The following is an 18,324-nucleotide window of genomic DNA, read 5'->3' as shown; positions in this document are numbered from 1 at the left end:
TCATCAGAAAAAAATATAAAACTTAATACAAAAAAAAAATCAATAGCTAACCTACCCGCGAGAAACTATGAAAAATTGAAAGGGAAAGGGAAATGGGGGAAAAAAGGGGGAAATTTTATATTTAAGGAGAGTACATATCAGCCGTTTAAAAAAAAAGGCAAGTCTTATACCGTAAATCGACAGGGAGACCTTCAATAAGACACTCCAAGCCTCCAAAACAAATTAAGACCAATTGTAGTTCTTTATAGTTAAAGTTATTCAAAAGTAGAGTAAATTACACAAGTAAAATCTAAGTCCACAGGGAAACATTAAATTTAAATAATCTATTTAAGAAAATCGCACCAAGTCCAGGGAGAGACTAACTAGAACCCTTAGAATCTCAGTAGTTAATGTCTAAGTTATTCAAGTAGAGTCTGAGTTCGCAAAAAAAACTTTAATTCAAGAAATACTTATCAGCCATTTTAGAAAATCAAACTGGGTCCGAAGAAATCAAGATGGCTGGAAGATTTCCAACAAACAACTCAGCCTCCTTAACTGATTTAAACCACTTATATTCTCCAGTAGTAAGCGTAATTCGAAGATCGGCAGGATTACGAAGAGAAGGGTTTGAATCCACGATTAAAGAGCTCTTTCATAATGCCTTTGAAATCGGCACACATCTTCAGAACCTGGGGGGCATAATCTTCCACGATACGAATGGTATTATTACGGAAGGTCAGAGTACCTCTTCGGCGTGCCTTCATAATCAAACGGTTTTTCACCTGATATCGATGGAAACACAGGATAATTGGCCGTGGTCTAGAACCCAAAACAGCTCGAGGGACATAGACCCTGTGAGCTCTTTCTAGCTCAGGTGGAGTTGGGAGAAATTCTTTCCCGAAATTCTCACAGAGAAGAGAAAAATTCAACGGAAGAACCCGTTTCGGTGGCCTCCGGCAAACTGAGAATTCGCAGATTGCAGTGCCTGCTCCGATTTTCGAGATCCGCCATTTTGGAAGTAAGTTTGCTGTTTTGCTCTGTTAAGTTGGAGCAGAGAGTTTCCAGATGCTGAGCACGGCATTTTAAATCTTCAGAGGTTAGGTCGATGCGAGATAAATGTTTGGCTTGGTCATCCACTCTGGCATTAATCTGATCCAATTTTGACTCCAGCTGACTGAAAGAGGCTCTAAATTCAGTCTTGATGTCAGTTAGAATGTCTTGTCGATTCTGTTCCAGGATAGAGAGAATCTCGGTCGACAGAGACATAAAAGTTTCTTTTTTCCCCGAGTTTAGTATTTTTTGTAGCCATTATAAGATAGACGTATTTGCAGGCAGATAAAAAAAACAAATAAAATAACGAACTAAGGTTTAAAAAGGGAGACACATAGTGTGATGATAAGAAATATAACGGAGCAAAAGTTTGAAGCGACTAAACAATCACCATCTTACCGGAAGTCTCCCCATCTTTTAGATAACTTTACCATAATATCAGCTCAAAAATTTAAGTCAAACTCATTAATCTTTTAATTAACAAATTATGGCAGTACATGAAAATTATAACTGCACCTTCCTTGCTTTCACTGATGCAAATTGGTCTATGATGTGATCAAAGTCAGTTTTTTCAGTTTCTTTTCTTTCTACACACAGCAGAGCAAGATCACAGAGTCTGCCTTGACCCATGGAGGCTCTCAAATATGAAAGTATTAGTTTTAACTTGCTGAATGATCTCTCACAGCTGGCGATGGAAACTGCAATGGTTAGCATTATCCGAATAGCAATGCGAAGATTGGGGAAGACACACTCATCTCCATACTGAGCAATAAATTCAAGAAGCTCTTCAGGTCTTGATACTTTCATGTTGACCTGCCTTGATAGCAACATTCTGCAATACAAAATTTCTTCATATAGCTGCTGTCCATCAAAATCAGAGCTGTACAATTCGCCCAAATTTTCACACTTCTTCTTTAGGTCATTACTGTCGGCGCCGTAACACAGTCCCTCGACATCAAGAAGGAACCCAAACTTGGTGTCAGTGTTGTGCAAACGAGTGAACCTTTCATCTAATTCTCTGTGAAGATGGTCGAGTGTTCCCTTCATGACTCTTTCCATTTCTTCCTTAGCTGTTAACCCAGCATCTCTTGGGTTCTCATTAACCATTTGTTTCTTTCGTCTCTGACGTCTTTCAACTTCAATATTCCATTCTTGACAGAGACTGACTCCTTCTTCGAGTGACTCACTGACCAACACTTCTCTTTCATCTTAAAAATGATCTTGGAGGGCTTTCAAATCCAGGGCAGCATTGTGGAAGTTCATGCTAGGATCCTGCAGCCTCTTTTGAATACGGTCAATGCAAATGAGAACTTTGTTCCAGAATCCTAGCAAAATCAGAAAATCGTAACTCAACATGCAGTTGTATAGCTGCCCTGTGTCACTTCTTATTTCACTGGTCTTTTCATTGTCTATCATGTCTTGGAGAACTTGAAGTATCTCCTCAAAGTACTTGTTGATGGGCTTCACTGCTTCTGTCCTTGCACTCCACCTGGTTTCGGACTCCAACTTAACAACCACAGGAACAGCGTTTTTTTGTTTTTCCCAGCGCTGTGTTGAACGAGAGAAAATCATGTAGAGAGCTTTGATGGTTCCGAAAAACGTGACCATCATAGTATCCTGCTTGGCTGCATGTACACCCATCAAGTTCAGTGAGTGATTATCGCAATTCACAAACACTGCCAGATTGTTTTTCTCACTTATTCTTTGATGAACACCACTTCTGTGTCCAGCCATCACAGCAGCGTTGTCACAGCACTGTGACTGACAATCTTGTAGCTTCGTTTCGTCCTTCTCCAGCTGTATCAAGATGTCTTCAACCAAGCTCTCAGCATCCTTCTGGCTTATCTGGGTAAAACCAAGGAAGGACTCTCTAACACGGACTGTTTTCCCTCTCAAAATCAACTTCCACATACCTCACTACTTTTGACATCTGCTCACGGTGTGCCTGATCAGGAGTCAAGTCAAACATGAGACCATAGTACTTGGCTTTACGAATGCTTCTCAGTAAATTCTGGCAAACAGTGGATGCCATCATGTAATGAATTCATTCTGGACACCCGGTGAAAGATAAGACATGAATCCAGGATGACTTTCCAAATGAGTGAGGTGTTCTTTTAAGACGGGGTCAAAGATGGCCAGTAGTTTCAGTAAGCCAAGGAAATTTCCCACGTTGGAGTCATCGTCTAGCTGAAGTGACTCTCTGTGTCCTTGCAAAGCCAGGTCCTGAGTAGCAAGGAATTTTATGCAGTGAAGGATTCTCGTCAAGATATCACACCACTTCTGCCTTTCCTTCTCAATCTGTGACTGAAATACTGTGTCAATAACTCCTCTGTTTCCAGCTAAATTTCTTTTCATTTCTTTCCACTGTATGAAGCATTCCCAATGATTCTTGGCATTTTCATGAACACTAATCCTTTCAGGTGCTTTCCACTGGTTGAATCCACTTTCCTGGTCCAATGAGGATTGATAGTCTGACAACAGATAGAGAAGACAACAGATACAAAATGTGGACATTTTAGAAGGGGAATAGACCAGCCATGAGCAAGTCACTTCCTCACCATGACCATTTTAAAATTTCCTCTTGAACCAAGATTTGTTCATTGAGTGGTTATTTGTTGGTAGGAAAGGCCCCTCACTGTTATGGAAATACTTCGAACCCAGCTTTATTATTTCTGTTCTCAATGTATCAGGCAGAATTGCTTTTCTGGTATCCTTGTCAAACTTCAGAAGTCTAATGTCATGCTGTTCAATCACCTCTGGTATGACAGTTCGAGGCTCTATCCTAACATTGCCCTTTTTACACACCTTTTCTATCTCCTGTTGTAATTTGTAGCCCATATCTTGCTACTGTTTGGAGGCCTGTATATAACTCCCATCAAGGTCATTTTACCCTTACAGATTCTTAACCGTACCAACAAGGAGTCTACATTTTGCAGTCTGATGTGACCTCTTTCTAATTATTTGATTTCAATTTTTACCAACAAAGGCACATCCATCTGTCTTTTCAATAAAATGTGCATCCTTGGAAGTGAAGATCCCAATTATGATCTTCTTTCAGCCATGACTCAGTGATACCCATAATGTCACACCTGCCAGTCTCTAACTGTGCTACAAGTTAATCTACCTTATCTGTATACTGCATGCATTCAAATATAACACCTTCAGCACTGTATTCATCACCCATTTTGATTTTATCCTCCTTTTACATTGCAACTCATCTCATTGACTGCAATTTTACCCTATCAACAGCTCATCTTTGCTCACAGTCTCACTGTGTTGTTTGTAAACCAACTGCCCCATCCTCAGTCCTAAAACATCAGTTCCAATTCCCCTGACAAATTAGCTTAAACCCTCTTGAACAGCTCTAGCAAACTCGCCAACAAGGATTTTCCTCCCCCTCGGATTCAGGTGTAACCTGTCCCTTTTGTACAGGTTGTATCTTCCCCAGAAAAGACTTCAATGATCCAGAAATCTGACCCCCCCCCCACCCCGTCCTCTGAACCAGTTCCTCAGCCAAGCATTTATTTGCCAAATGCTCCTATTCTGAATCTCAGTTGCTCCTGCTTTTCAGCTTTATACCTCGCTCCTTAAAATCTCTCTTCAGGAACGCCTCTCCATACCTACCAATGTCCCTGCTGCCAATATGTACCAAGATTTCTGTTGCTCATGCTCCCCCTTTAGAATGCCGTTGTCCAATCTGAGACATCCCTGACCCTGGCACCTGGGAGACAACATATCACCCCAGTTGTCTTTGTAGCATATGCAGAATCCCATCTCTATTCCTCTAACTGTGGAATCTCCTATCACTACTGCAGTCCTCTTCATCTCCATTCTCTTCTGAGCCACAGTGCCAGCCTCAGTGCTAGAGATCACTGCATATTCCCCGTGGTAGAAAATCTCCCTAAACAGTACCCAAACAGTTTGAGGTACGGTCACAAGGGGACTCTGCTCTCATCGCCCATTTCCCTACCTTCTCCTGACAGTTACCCAAGTGCCTGCTTCCTGCAGCCAAGGGTGAGTACCTCCCTGTAGCTCCTATTTATCACTTCCTGAGTCTCCTGTATGGGCCAAATGTCATTGAGCTGCAGCTCCAGTTCTTTAACACGTTCTCAGAGGAGCTGCAGCTCGGGGCACCTGGTGCAGACGTGGTTACATGGAAGGTTGTGGGTCTTCCAGAACTCCCACATAGTACACTAAGAACATAACACTGCCCTGGAGTCATTCTCACTGCTCTAACTATGCCGTAACAGACAAGGAATGAAGAATAAAGAAGAAGAAACTTACCAGATAACTATCTCGCCAAAGCCTGATGACCAAAGCTTCCCCACTCTAACAGTGGCCCCCTCACACAATAGGCCCCTCTGCTTGCCCCTGCCTTATTTTTATTTGCCCTTGCTAATGAATTCCATTCACTGATTGGCTGCAGTTCAAACTCCAAAAACAGTCACGAGCATGCTTTTTTAATCTTCAATCGCGGATCCATGTGAAGTCGCTCTCTTCTCAAGCTCCTGTTCACTGATTGACCACAGTTCAATATATGTGTACCATGCCTTGGTGTTTTCCTTAAACCTACTCACCAAGGCATTCTCATACACTTTTCAAGTTTTCCCCAAGTCCTTCTTCAGCAAGGCCCATCGTATCTACCTGCTGGTGCCGTTTTCCCAGACACAGTGAACGTTTGATGCATGGGTGATCGGTGGCTCTGCAGTAAGTATTCAAGTTGTTTCTCCACTGACACTCATGCTCTTGGGGGGGGGGGGTAAGGGAAGGGGATGGTGAAGAGAGCACCCCCAAACAGCATAGCTTCTGGAGACGTTGATGATGAGGGTCCAGCAGATTGAAATGGTTCTGGGAACGGAACTGGGGCTTTGGCTGATGATTTGGTGGGTCATTCGATGAGACGATCATCAATTTGATGGGCCAGAATGATGAGGTGTTTGAGTTCAATGGACGTCTCCCAGGTCAGCAGCTCATCTTTCAAGTGCTCCAAAATGACGTGGAAGCAATGGACCAGCAGCGCTGCCTCATTCCAATTGCAAGGGTCCTGAATTTCACACGTAATCCAGCACAGAACATGAGCCTTGGCACAGGCAAAGTATCCGAGCTGGCTGCCTTCCTTCCATTTCCCAAATGGTCGAAACCCCAGTGCATGCATCCCATCTTCATATTGGTTGCAAATGGGGGTTTATTGACCCAGGTCAGAGCTCACCCAGTCAAGAGAGAAATGATGAAGGCAATCTTGGTTCAGTCTGCAGCAGATAGAGGTGGCTGGAGCTCGAAGAGTAAGGCACATTGGGCCAGGAAGTGATACCATCGGGTCCGCGATCCACCAAGGCATTCAGGCATTGAATTTGAAGGTGCCGAGGGAGGAGTTTAATTAACAGGGCCACTGTAACGAGATGGAGAGTTAGTTGAGAGCTGTGAGTAGATGGTCAATGGGCTTCCTGTTGCTTGTGGATCATGTGCTCCTGTTGACAGATGACTTCCCTCAGGCATGCAAACTTTGCCAGGTCATTCATCCTGTCAGGGAATGTAGAAGAGGTTTGACCAAATTCAGAACAGCAGAGATGATTCAGCAGTGAACAAATAACTTTAATAATATACTGCAACCATAAAAAGCCACTGGGGCCACAAAACAAAAGAAAGCAGTTGCTAAGCTCATAGGCAACAAGGTTAGAAGTAACTAATTGAGGCTGGCTGGTTTGATGATTGAATAAGGGCTGTGGTGAGAGCTGAGTTTAGATAGGCTGCAGGTGATTCCTGTTAGCTGGGGGGCAACTGGGAGGTGCAAATCTGGGCAGAAACTTGGCAATGTTGCCCCTCTTATGCTCTGATCCTTCTGGATGGATTGGAAAAGGATTCTGTGTAGCACACAAAGAACACAGGGGATAGAGGGAAATCTTGCCTGACTCCAGGCTTGATGGGGAAACTGTATGTCTCCCACCCATTGATTTGCCTTGTACTGAGGAGACCAAACCACAGGAGACTTGACTCACTTGACAATGGCCTTAGGCAGGATCTTATCATTCACATTCAAGTGAAATGGTTCTCTAATTACTGATGTCTTCCATTTCCCAAATTACTGTATAATCCGTTTAGACACTGGGTCTAGTTTTCTGTGCTCCATTGAAACACACCTAGTTCCGTTTACTGCACTCTCTTTAAACTCACCAGGGCCCTATTTTCCAAATTCATTTTTAACTCATTAGAGTGCTATTTCCGACACTCCCCTCATTTCCCGATTTACATTCACCAAGCCACAATCCCATTCCTTTTAATCTCACCTGTTTCCTGTGTTTGCTTTTAATTTTACTAGTTCACTAGAAAATTCATTTCACCACTGGGTACCTTCTGAACAAAGTCAATTGAAAGTGATTTGGTGTTTTACTAGAAATAACATTTACTCGGAATAAGCACAGGAGCAGGCTCTTTGGCCTATGTCTCTGCCAAACATGATGTTCAATTAAATTAAATCTCTCCTCCTGCACCTAAATCTCTCCATTCCCTGCATAATCATCTGTCTATCTGTGGTGAGCAGTTTTGGGTCCTGAGAATCCCAAGAATGAAAGGGTTAATGTATGAGAAGCAATTGATGGCTCCGGGTCTTTACTTACTGGAGTTTAGAAGAATGGTGGGGGGAAGGGATCTCATTGAAATATATGAAATATTCTAAGCCTAGATAGAATGGATATCAAGAGGATGTTTCTGATAGTTCGAGGCTCTCAGACCAAACGACAGAGCCTCACGATACAAATACGTCTGTTTATAACAGAGGTGAGGAGGAATTTATTTTGCCGGAAGCTGGTGAATCTGTGGAATGCATTGCTTGGGTGGGTGTGGATGCCAATTCATTGGGTGTATTTACAGCAGAGGTTGATAGGTTCATGATTAGTAAGGGTGTCAAAGGATGAAGGGAGATGGCTGGATAATAGGGTAGATGGGGATAATAAACCAGCCTAATTCTGCTCTTACGGTATATCTTAAAAGTCTTATCTAACACTCTTACACACTACTTTCCTATCTGCTTTAATGACCAGTCCTGGCAGCCCATTCCTGGCACATACCAATCTCTGAGTAAAAAAAATTGTCTAGCACATCTATTTCAACTCCCCACCCCTCTCAGGTTACATACATGTTCTACACAGGTTACATACATGTTCTACACAACTTGATATTTCTATCCTGGGAAAAAAGATTCATGCAGTCTTCCCTATCCGTCTTTCATAATTTTATAGACTCTAATCACATCTCCTCTCAGCCTCCAACCCTGGAGGAAAAGCAAGTTTCTCCAACCTCTCCTTATAGCTCGTTCCCTCTAATGTCAGTGGCAGCCTGGTAAATCGCTTCTCCATTTCCACAGTCTCCATATCCTCCCTGTAATAATTACACACATACCTCCAATTGCAACCTAACCAAAGTTGGCATAGCAACCAAGTTCCAAGTATCTGCAACATTACTCTCCGAGTCTTGTACTCAAAGCCTCAACCAAGGTAACCAAATATGTCACATGCCTTCTTTAATAGCCTATCAACATACATGGCCACTTTCTATGGACTTGGACACCAGGACCTCTCTGTAGATCAACCATAATCATTCTGCACATCAAAAACAGAGAAGATCCATAAATCCAGTACCACCAAAGTCGCAAGGATGTTGCATCATTAGTTTTACTATATAAAGGGACTGAAGGAATGAGTACTAAAAATGGTATTTAAATCTATCAACCCTGATCTTTGTAAGTGACAGATAAACCTCGAATAGATGAGTGGCTTATTCCTTCTCCTAATTTTTACATTATTATGTTTTGACCTACTTAGTGGGGGAGAAATAGAATCGCAAAACTAAGGGAGAAAAGGGTTTGCAAACGAAGTAAAAATCCTCAAAAATGGGAATGTAAAATTTGAAGAACAACCAAGGTTCCTGATTTGCCGCCCAATATTTACCTCCCCACTAAAGCTATCTAGTACTCAGTTTGCAATTTGTGAGATTGCGGACTTGTTCTCTACATTACAAACTGTTATGCTTCAACAATACTTAATTTGACTGTAACATTCATCATAGTGCCTTAGAAGAAAATCTGTAACTGTTGATTTTTCATCGTAGTACCTCGGGAATGTAATCAGTTTCCTTTGCCCTGGCGACAATTGCAACGTAACCTCCATGTTTGACCTCCCCTCCCCGCCTGTAGGGGCGGAGAGAGGCGGCGTTTACCGCCGGTCGGAAGTGACGTCACACGGCGCACAGAAACCCATCCGGTTCGCGCCGGAAGTGATCGCTGCGAGGGAGATGGCGGCTCTGGTCAAGGCGAAGAAGAAAGTTGTCAACCAGCAGGAGCTGCGGCGGCTGATGAGGGAGAAGCAGCGGGCGGGCGCGAGCAGCAGAAGGATCGAGTCTCCGCTCGCTAAATATCCTTTTGGAGAGGCCGGGCGGCTGCAGGGGGTGAACCTGTTACTCGCCAATCAGGCCCACGTCCACATTTATCAATCAGTAAACAACGTGATCAACGCAAACACAAAGCTGCAGGACCTCAGTAGGTCATGCCGCATCTGTGGAGAGTTATGAACAGTCAACTTTTCGGACCGAGAGACTCATGAAGGGTGGACTGCTTACTTCCCACTTTTGAGGCTGCCTGACCTGCTGAACTCCTCCAGCATATTGTATGTGTTGCTTCAGATTTCCATTCATTCTCTGTTGTGTCACCAAGTAAACAACGCCAGTGCCCTGAGATCAGTAAAGTCGAGGGTAACCAGGGCGGGGGGTGCTGCTGTAGACGTTCTTTTTAAACCATGAAGGATAGCGCTGTTCCGATATAGTCAAAGTCTGACCCCTTTGGTGTTTTAGTCAAAATGTTCATCAAGTCCCATGAACGGTTATTGTACACCGTTTCAGATCCCCAAGATACGACTTTCAAATGCATTGCCTGAAATTAATAGATCGGTACAATTAGCACGAGTGCTCACGTAAACTGAAACGGTCCAGGGGATGTATATATGAAAGAAAGGCAGACAAGTAAATGAATTTGGCTATTATATGGACTCGTGTTTATTTTTTATGTCCAAATTGCTTTGAAGTTGAGACAATCTAGAGCAGATTACTTTCATTTGTAGCATCCACTAGGAAATGGGATTGGTACATTTGATGTTTTTCAGGTGTTCAATGTGCATCTAATAATGAAGGGTTTCAGCTTGAAACATTGTCACTACCTCCTCCCATAGATGCTGTCTGGCCTGCTGAGTTCAGCCAGCATTTTGTGTTTTTATTTATTTCCAGCATCTGCAGATTCACTTGTGTTGCCTTGTGCATCTAATAATGTTGGCATTCTAGTAGCTCATTTCATACCTTACTAAAGTAATCAGGACGCTTGGTTATTAGTATTTGCGCTCCTTTGTGCTTTGCCATTACCTAAGGGGATGCTGCTGACATCGGTAAATTTGACTGCACAGTTTCAGGATTGATAGGAAGCAAGGCAGGAGGTTCCTACTGCTCCATGAAAGATTTTTGAGGAACATTGTCAGCCATAGGTGAGGTACTGGTAGACTGGAGAATAGCTGATGATGTGCCTCTATTTAAAAAGGGCAGCAGGGATAAACTTGGTAAACTTTGCAAGAGTGATGGGGAAACGTACTACAAGGGATTCTGGGAGGCAAGATTTGTTTGCATTTGCAAAAACGAGACCAATTAGGAATTGTCAGCATGGCTTTGAGCATGGGGAAAGATGCCTCATAAATCATGGGTTTTTTGAAGAGGTGATCGAACTGTTTGACAGTAGATGCTGCCTACATTAGATTAGATTTATTTATCAAATGTACATTGACATATAGAGTAAAATGTGTCATTTACGTTCACAACCAATGCAAGTTAAGAATGTCTTGGGGGCAGCCCACACATGTCACCACATGTTCTGATCCCTACGTACTATGCTCACAATGTTCAGCAGAACACACGATCAACATACAGGCAACAGCAAATTAAACACCTTTCCCACCCAACACACAGTTAGTCCTTCAACCCCAGAACAGGCTGCTTCTGACCCCCTGCCCTTGGCCCAGGTACTAGACTTGAAAGCTTTGAGCCCCCAACCTCTGGATTCGCTGACCTCTGGGTTTTGACCCCAGGATTTGCCTATCATGAGGCTTGATCTCAGGAGCACATGCCCCTCAACCTTGTTTCCATTTGTTGCTTAATGATCCCCTGTGGGTTTTCACAGGATGTTGTCTCTGTTGGGATGGGGGGGCAGCTTGTTCTCAGTCTGTGAGCTTACTTTGCTGGTTTAACTGGGGCTCAGTACCATAGGGAGCTGCCACCATCCCTCCTGAACCCCCACACACCAGAGAGAGATGGCAGAGGACAGCCGTGGTGACCGAGGGCTGTCTGGAATCCCACCACTTTGGCACAGGCTGCTGATGTAGCTGAGGCTTATGGTAAGAAGTGCACTACTCCTCAGCACAGTGGTCTTAAGTAAGGCCTTAGTCAAGGTAGGTTGGACCAGTAAACTAGAACATGTAGGAGCCAGAGTGAGCAATCCGATTGATTAGAAAAATGGTTTGTTTGGTGGTAGAGTGCAGAAGGTGTAAGAGAGAAATTGTTTTTCCAGAATTGAGGCTTTGTTCAGTGGTGTGCCACAACGATCAATGTTGGTTTCTTATCATTGCCATATATTAATTACTTGGATGAGAACATTGATGACATAATTAGTAAGTTTGCAAATAACACCAAAATTGCTGGACAGTTGACAGTGGAGAAGGTTGTCTAAGGTTACATGGGAAATACATCAACTGAGAAAATAAGCGGAGGAATTTAGCTGCAATAAATGAATTTTGTGAAGTAAAACCTGGCCACAGGAATGGTAGGACCCTGGAAAGTGTTGCTGAGCAGAGACACAAGTACATCATTTCCTGAAAATGGAAACATGGGTAGGGTGAGGCAGGTATATTGCATGCTTGTCTTTACTGGCTGAGGCGATGAGTAAAAGAATTGAAACATCATGATTCTGATTTACAAAATATTGGCTAGTGGTATATTGTCTGCATTTCTGATTCCCTGACCATGAGAAAGATGTGACAAAGCTCTAGAGGGCACAGAAGAGATTCACAAGGAGGACGTGAGTCAAAAAGAGATTGAATAATGTAGAGCCACAGGAGAGTCTGCAGATGTTGGAGATCTGGAGCAACGCATTCAAAATGCTGGATAAATTCAGCAGGTTATACAGCATCTCTTGAGGGAAATGGAACAGTTACTATTTCAGGACAAGGCCCTTCAACAGAACTGTTGCTTTGAATAATCTGAATACCTTTTTCCTGAAGGAAAAGGTGGTGAGAGATACACACAAAATGCTGGGAGAAATTCAGCATGTCAGGCAGCATCAATGGAGGGGAATCTTTCAGGGATGGAAAATAAATGACTAGAAGCCAGAATAATGAAGTGGGGGAGGAGGAGGAAGACAAGTTGCACGTGAGAGCTGAGAACAGGTAATGGGGAAGGTGGATTGGTGGGGGAGGGTGGATAAAGTTAGAAGCTTTAGAGGTGACAGGTGGAAGAGACATAGGGCTGAAGAAGAAGGTGTAGCGTTAATGTGACTCGGACTCTGCAGTATTAAACACACACGTTTATTCACCAGACTTCCATTTTACAAAACCCCCACGTTCTGACGTCATACGCACTCTGACCTACGAATACTCACATAATACATTACATCCCCCTTCTCAAGTTTTTTTTACAATACTGTGAATTATCAAAACAATGCCTCTAGGTATGACTTTCTAACATTACAACAGCCATGACATAAGCTAATAAAAATCTTAACTTATACTGTATTCTACATTGTATCTTACAATACTATCAGCAGTATATTTTCTTTTACTAACATAGACTAATAAACCTTTTATTTCACACCTTGGAACTTATAACATGTGTGATTTTGTCTCAAACTGTGCGAGACTGTAGGTAGATCTAGTCTCTGTATCTAGCTGGAAGTTTGACTTGTCTCCCAGACCTTGTGCGATAGAACTGTGACTGTGCTTGTCCTTCAGTCAGTCTCTCGAGTAGCTTTCGAAGTGGAGCACTGACCTCCTGTTCCACTTCAATTGTTCCAATGAACATGTCACTGTTGCACTCACTCTGTTCCACAGCATGCATTTTCCTTGCTTGTTCCTGCGATTTGCACATCTTTGCAAAATGATTTTTCTTTCTGCATAATTTGCATGTCTTACCAAAGGCTGAACATTTTCTGTATCCATGTTTATAACCACATCTGTTGCATTTAACTTCCTTTTGATTATCTTGTGGAGCTGGCTTTGTCCGACTCTTGTCAGTTTTCACAGCTTTTATTTTGTATACTTCAGTCTCTTCATTAAGCATTTTAACCTGACTTGACGTGATCTCGCTAGCACGGCACATATCAGTCGCTTTTTCCAATGTAAGCTCCGCCTCTCTCAACAGCCTGCCTCTCACATGATCATCTCGTATGCCGCAGACAATCCTGTCGCATATTAAAGAATCATGCAGTTGTTCGAACTCACAGTTTTTTGCTTTGTTCTTCAAATCTGTTACGTAGGCGTCTATAGTCTCTGTCGGTCCTTGAGCCCTCGTAAAAAATGTGTCGAATGTACGGTAGGTTTTTTCTCGGCTCGCAGTAATCTTGAAACTTTTTCTTCAACACTTCAATTTTATCTCGCTCACCCTCTTGGAAGACAAATGTGTTGCAAACCTTTATTGCCTCTGCTACATGCAGAAACATAGTACATTGCACTTTTTCCATCTTGTCATCTACGCCACTAGCGGTGCAAAACAGCTCAAACTGCTGGAGCCATACCTTCCAATTCTCAGCAATATTACCTCGTAGGCTTAAACTCGACGGTGGCTGTAACTGTGACATCTTTTTACGTGTCTTCTCTTCCTTTCCGCTTTCTTCTGACACCATGTAGCATTAATCCCACTTCTGACACCATGTAGCCTTAATGTGACTCGGACACCGCAGTATTAAACACGTTTATTCACCAGACTTCCATTTTACAAAACCCCCGTGTTCTGACGTCATACGCACTCTGACCTACGAATACTCACATAATACATTACAGAAGGAATCTAATAAGGGCAGTGAACCATGGAATAAAGGGATGGAAGGGTGGAACCAGAGGGAAGAGACAGGTTGAGAGATTAACCACATTAGGGGATGGAAAACGAAAGGGCTAAATCAGTAGGTACTTGAAGTCAGATAAATCGATATTCATGCCATCTGGTTGGAGAGACCACCCTGACAGAATATGAGGCGTTGCTTCTCCAACTTGAGTTTGGTCTTTCATGGCAGTAGACCATGGATAGTAAGATTGGCAATGGGAAGTTGAAGTAGAATTGGTAGCCACTGGGAGATACTGTCTTTTGCAGCAGACAGAACAAAGGTGCTCAATGAGTTCTCCAATCTGAGTCGGGCCTCACCGATGTAGAGGTGACCGCTCCAGATACAATAGGTGGCTCCAACAGACTCATAGGTGAAGAGTCACCTCACCTGGAAGGTCTGTTTGCATCCCTGAGTAGTGGTGAGGGAAAAGGTATAGGGGCCGGTGTAGCACTTGTCACACTTGCAGGGAAAAGTGCCAGGAGGGAGATCATTGGGGGTGGGGGGCAGGAGAAATGAGTGGTCAAGGGAGTAACAGAAAGAAAATCCCTATGGAAAACGGATGTGCTTAGTGTAAGGATCCAATTGAAGATGGCGGGTTGAGAATGATTTGCTGGATACGGAGGCCAATGGGATGGTAAGTAAGCACCTGGGATACTTTATCCATGTTATGATAGCAGGAGGATAGAGAGAGGGCAAATGTGCAGGGAATGGAGAAGATCTGGGTGCGGGCAGCATTGATGGAGGTGGAAGGTAAACACCATTTTTTGAAAAAAAAGCAGATATCTCAGATGTTCTAGAATGGAAAGCTTCATTTTAAGAGCAGATGGAGGAACCAAGAGAAAGGAATAGCATTTTTAAAAGACTGAGTGGGAAGAGATATAGTCAAGATAAATGTGAAAGTCTATGAGTTTGAAAAAGATGTCAATCGATTGTCTTCTCTAGGGGGTGATATATGATGCAGGTATATAAAATTAAGAGATTACTGTGATAGATGGGTAATAGTAAGAGGTTAATGGACTGTTTCTCATCGTAGCGGTATGCATAGGTTCAAGGTGAGAGGACATTTAAAGGATATCTGATGTGTAAACTTTACACATAGACTGGTTGCCAGAGGAGTTGATTTGGGCAGGCACAGTTACAAGATTTAAGAGCTATCTATACAAGTACTCAAATGAGCAGGGCATAGAAGAATGTGGAATTGCTGCAGGAAAATTGGATTAGAGTAGACAATCCAATGTTTCTATGCTGTACAACTCCAAGATCTGAAGGGATGGATAAAACTCTGAGAGACGTAGACAGCGAAGGTAATCAGAGTCTCTTTCAGAGAGTGGAAATGTCAAATACTAGAGGGCATAGCTTCAAGCTGAGAGGTGTAAAGGAGATTCCCAAGGCAATTTTTTTTAAAATTTATACAGAGTGGTGGGTGCATTGAAAGTAGTGGAAGCAGATATGATAGCAACACTTAAAAGGCATTCAATGGGCAGGGAATGAAGACATGTAGATAAGGTGCAGGCAGATATGCAGTTAAAATTGGCATCACAGTGGCACAGACATTGTGGACTAAAGGGTCTGTCCCTGGGCTGAAGATGATTTCAGTCTTGTGCATCTCACCCCGATACATCATGCAAGTGCATGAAATTTATTTATGTATTGCTGTAATGAACAGGAATTCTCACACCTGGAACTTTCTACTGCTAGTCTACCCCTATGAGGACCCTAGCAGGTCTCCTGACATATTTGCTTTTTATGTCATTGATGATTATGCCCATGTCTCCCTCAACCAGATTTTTATGCCAAGACAGGATAACATTTCTGGACTCCTTGTTTAATTATCATCAATTTTAAACATACATGTAATACAGTCTATTCTGTTTTAGCTCAAATCGTTTAAGAAATATTTAATATTAAAGAGAGTGGGCATTTTGGTTTACTGAATTCTTCTTAGCCATCAGGCACTCAATTTTACACTAATCTGATCTTGACCCATATCTTCCTCATAGTCCTATGAACTCCAGCATATTTCCTTCCAAATTCTGCCTTGATCCATTTACGCTTCTTGCCTTATCCCACTATGCCACATCTGTGGGCATTCATTGACATTTCATTTCTTTTTCTCCACACTTCTGCACCTCTTGCCAGTTCTTTAAAATACTTGTTCCATGTCACATCTAAAGTCCTTTTGTGCATTTCGAATCAAGGTATTCTTCCTTTCCTGAAATTGTCACCATCTTAGATGTCCAAAACTTCTCATTTAAATCCCCCCAGTCCTATAACTAAAACATTTTTATTAATTACTCATTCATGAGAGGTAGACAGTATAAGCTGGCATTCATTGTCAAGTCCTAATTGCTCCTAAACCAAGTAGACTGTGGGAATCAACCACATTGATGGGACTGGATTCACAAAGAAGCTTGACTGGGTAAGTATAGATGCCCTTTCCCTTTAGGACATTAGTGATACAGTTTTTTTCCTATAACCATCCAGTGGTGCCATATTATCATTGCTGAGATTAGATTCTTTTTGAAGTTTCAGGTTTTATTTGATCACTTCAATTTCATTTCCCCGATTACCATAGTTTAGTCTGGTTCAGTGGCCTTGAACTCAGATTGCAGCTTCTTTAGTCCTTGTGAAGGTTCAATGGCATGAAACATTGACTATTACCTGTCCCAAATCACTGAGCACCACAGAGTCATAGAAAACTACAGCACAGAAGCAGGTCTTTCGGCCCATCTTGCCCGTACTGGTTTTGAAACTGCCTATTATCAGGTCATTAAGTGGCAGGATTGAGAGGAAGGTAAATGCCATCACCAGTGAGTATGTCAGGAAAGGTGGGCAAGGACAAGGTAATAGGCGAGATGAGATGGATGGGTTGAAGTGTGTTTTATTTCAATGCTAGGAGTATTAAGACTGAGAAATGTACTTGGACCATGGATCAGTACATGACGTTATGTGGTGATCATAACAGACTTGGTTGAGATTGGGAGAGGATTTGATAGTTAATATTCCAGCGTTTCGAGATTTTAGAATAGGCAGGGAGGTAGAAGCGGGTGGGGTGGGGGGAACATTACAGTTGCACTCAATGGCAATATAATGGAGGGCTCATATGCCAAATCTGTTTGGGTGTAAGTCAAAAGTAAGAAAGGTGCAATCACGCTGTTGGGATTATACCACAGGCCAATGCCCCCCCCCCCCCCCCAATAGCCACTGGAAATTCAGCAATAGATATATGGGTAGATTAGGAAAGGTGAAAGAAACAACAGAATTGTTGCCATGGATGATTTCAATGTCCCTAATATAAACTGGAACTTCTTTTGCACAAGAGGTTAGATGGGGCAGAATCTGTTAGATGCTTCCAGGAGGGTTTCTTAAATCTTGAAGTAGATGGTTCAACTAGTGGAGGTGCATTTTGGACCTGGTAGTGGGGATCTGATGTTGTCTAGGTGACTGACCTTTCAGTAGGAGGACATTTAGGGGACAGTGATCACAACTCCAGAAGCTTTAAGATAGCTGTGAATAAAGGTAAATCTGATCCTTGTGGGAGTACATTAAATTGGGGCAGGTCAGACTATGAGAGTAAGCAGGACCAAGGGAGAGTTAATTGAGAGCAGCTGTTAATGTGCAAGTCCATATCTGGCATGTGGAAGGTGTTCAAAGAACAACTGTAAAGTGTACAGGTTGTGTATATTCCTTTAAGAAGAAAGGACAAGTACGGAAAGGCAGTGGATCTTTAGATTATGAGAGAGGTGATGAATTTGGTCAAGGAAAAGGAAGTACATGTAAGGATTAGGAAGCTACATTCAAGCTGAGTCCTTGAGGATTATAGAGAAACTAGAAAAGAACTCAAGAAGGAAATTAGGAGAGCCTGGAGGGACCATGAAATGCCCTCAGCAAGTGGGATTACAAAGGAGCCAAAGACATTCTACATGTGCATTAGGACAAGAGGGTAATTAGGGAGCAGGTGGGACCACTGAAGGATAAATGAGGGTACATGTGCTTGGAGGTGGAGGCTGTGGGCAAAGTCCTAAGTGAGTACGTTCTGTCGTTATTTACCTGTAGCTGGAAGTGAGATCAGTGTGAAGCAGGCTAATATACCAGAGCATTTTGCGACTAATGAACAAATACTGTTGGCTCTCATGAAGAACATTAAGGTGGATATGTTGCCAGGGCCTGATGGGATA

At 42.7% G+C, this 18,324-nt stretch overlaps 1 protein-coding gene and 1 long non-coding RNA gene across 2 annotated transcripts in view; one reads left to right on the top strand and one right to left on the bottom strand.

Annotated features, from left to right (window-relative positions):
• Nucleotides 1-418: 418 nt before the first annotated feature.
• Nucleotides 419-9,220, bottom strand: LOC140732127 (uncharacterized). The gene is made up of 3 exons (XR_012099992.1): nucleotides 9,136-9,220; nucleotides 5,314-6,549; nucleotides 419-3,500 (listed from the first exon to the last, which is right to left on the bottom strand). It is a non-coding gene; the product is annotated as an uncharacterized lncRNA (long non-coding RNA).
• Nucleotides 9,221-9,285: 65 nt separating this feature from the next.
• znf830 (zinc finger protein 830) overlaps nucleotides 9,286-18,324 on the top strand; it is a 70,385-nt gene continuing 61,346 nt past the window's right edge. Inside the window, exon 1 of the mRNA XM_073054311.1 lies at nucleotides 9,286-9,438. Coding sequence (XP_072910412.1) covers nucleotides 9,316-9,438 — 123 coding nt within the window. The 5' untranslated portion in view covers nucleotides 9,286-9,315. The remainder of the gene's footprint in view (nucleotides 9,439-18,324) is intronic.

The sequence above is a fragment of the Hemitrygon akajei genome, chromosome 8, assembly GCF_048418815.1.
Source record: "Hemitrygon akajei chromosome 8, sHemAka1.3, whole genome shotgun sequence".
Taxonomy (NCBI): domain Eukaryota; kingdom Metazoa; phylum Chordata; class Chondrichthyes; order Myliobatiformes; family Dasyatidae; genus Hemitrygon; species Hemitrygon akajei.
Note: the sequence above shows the minus strand (reverse complement) of the source record. Positions and strands in the feature narration are given on the sequence as shown.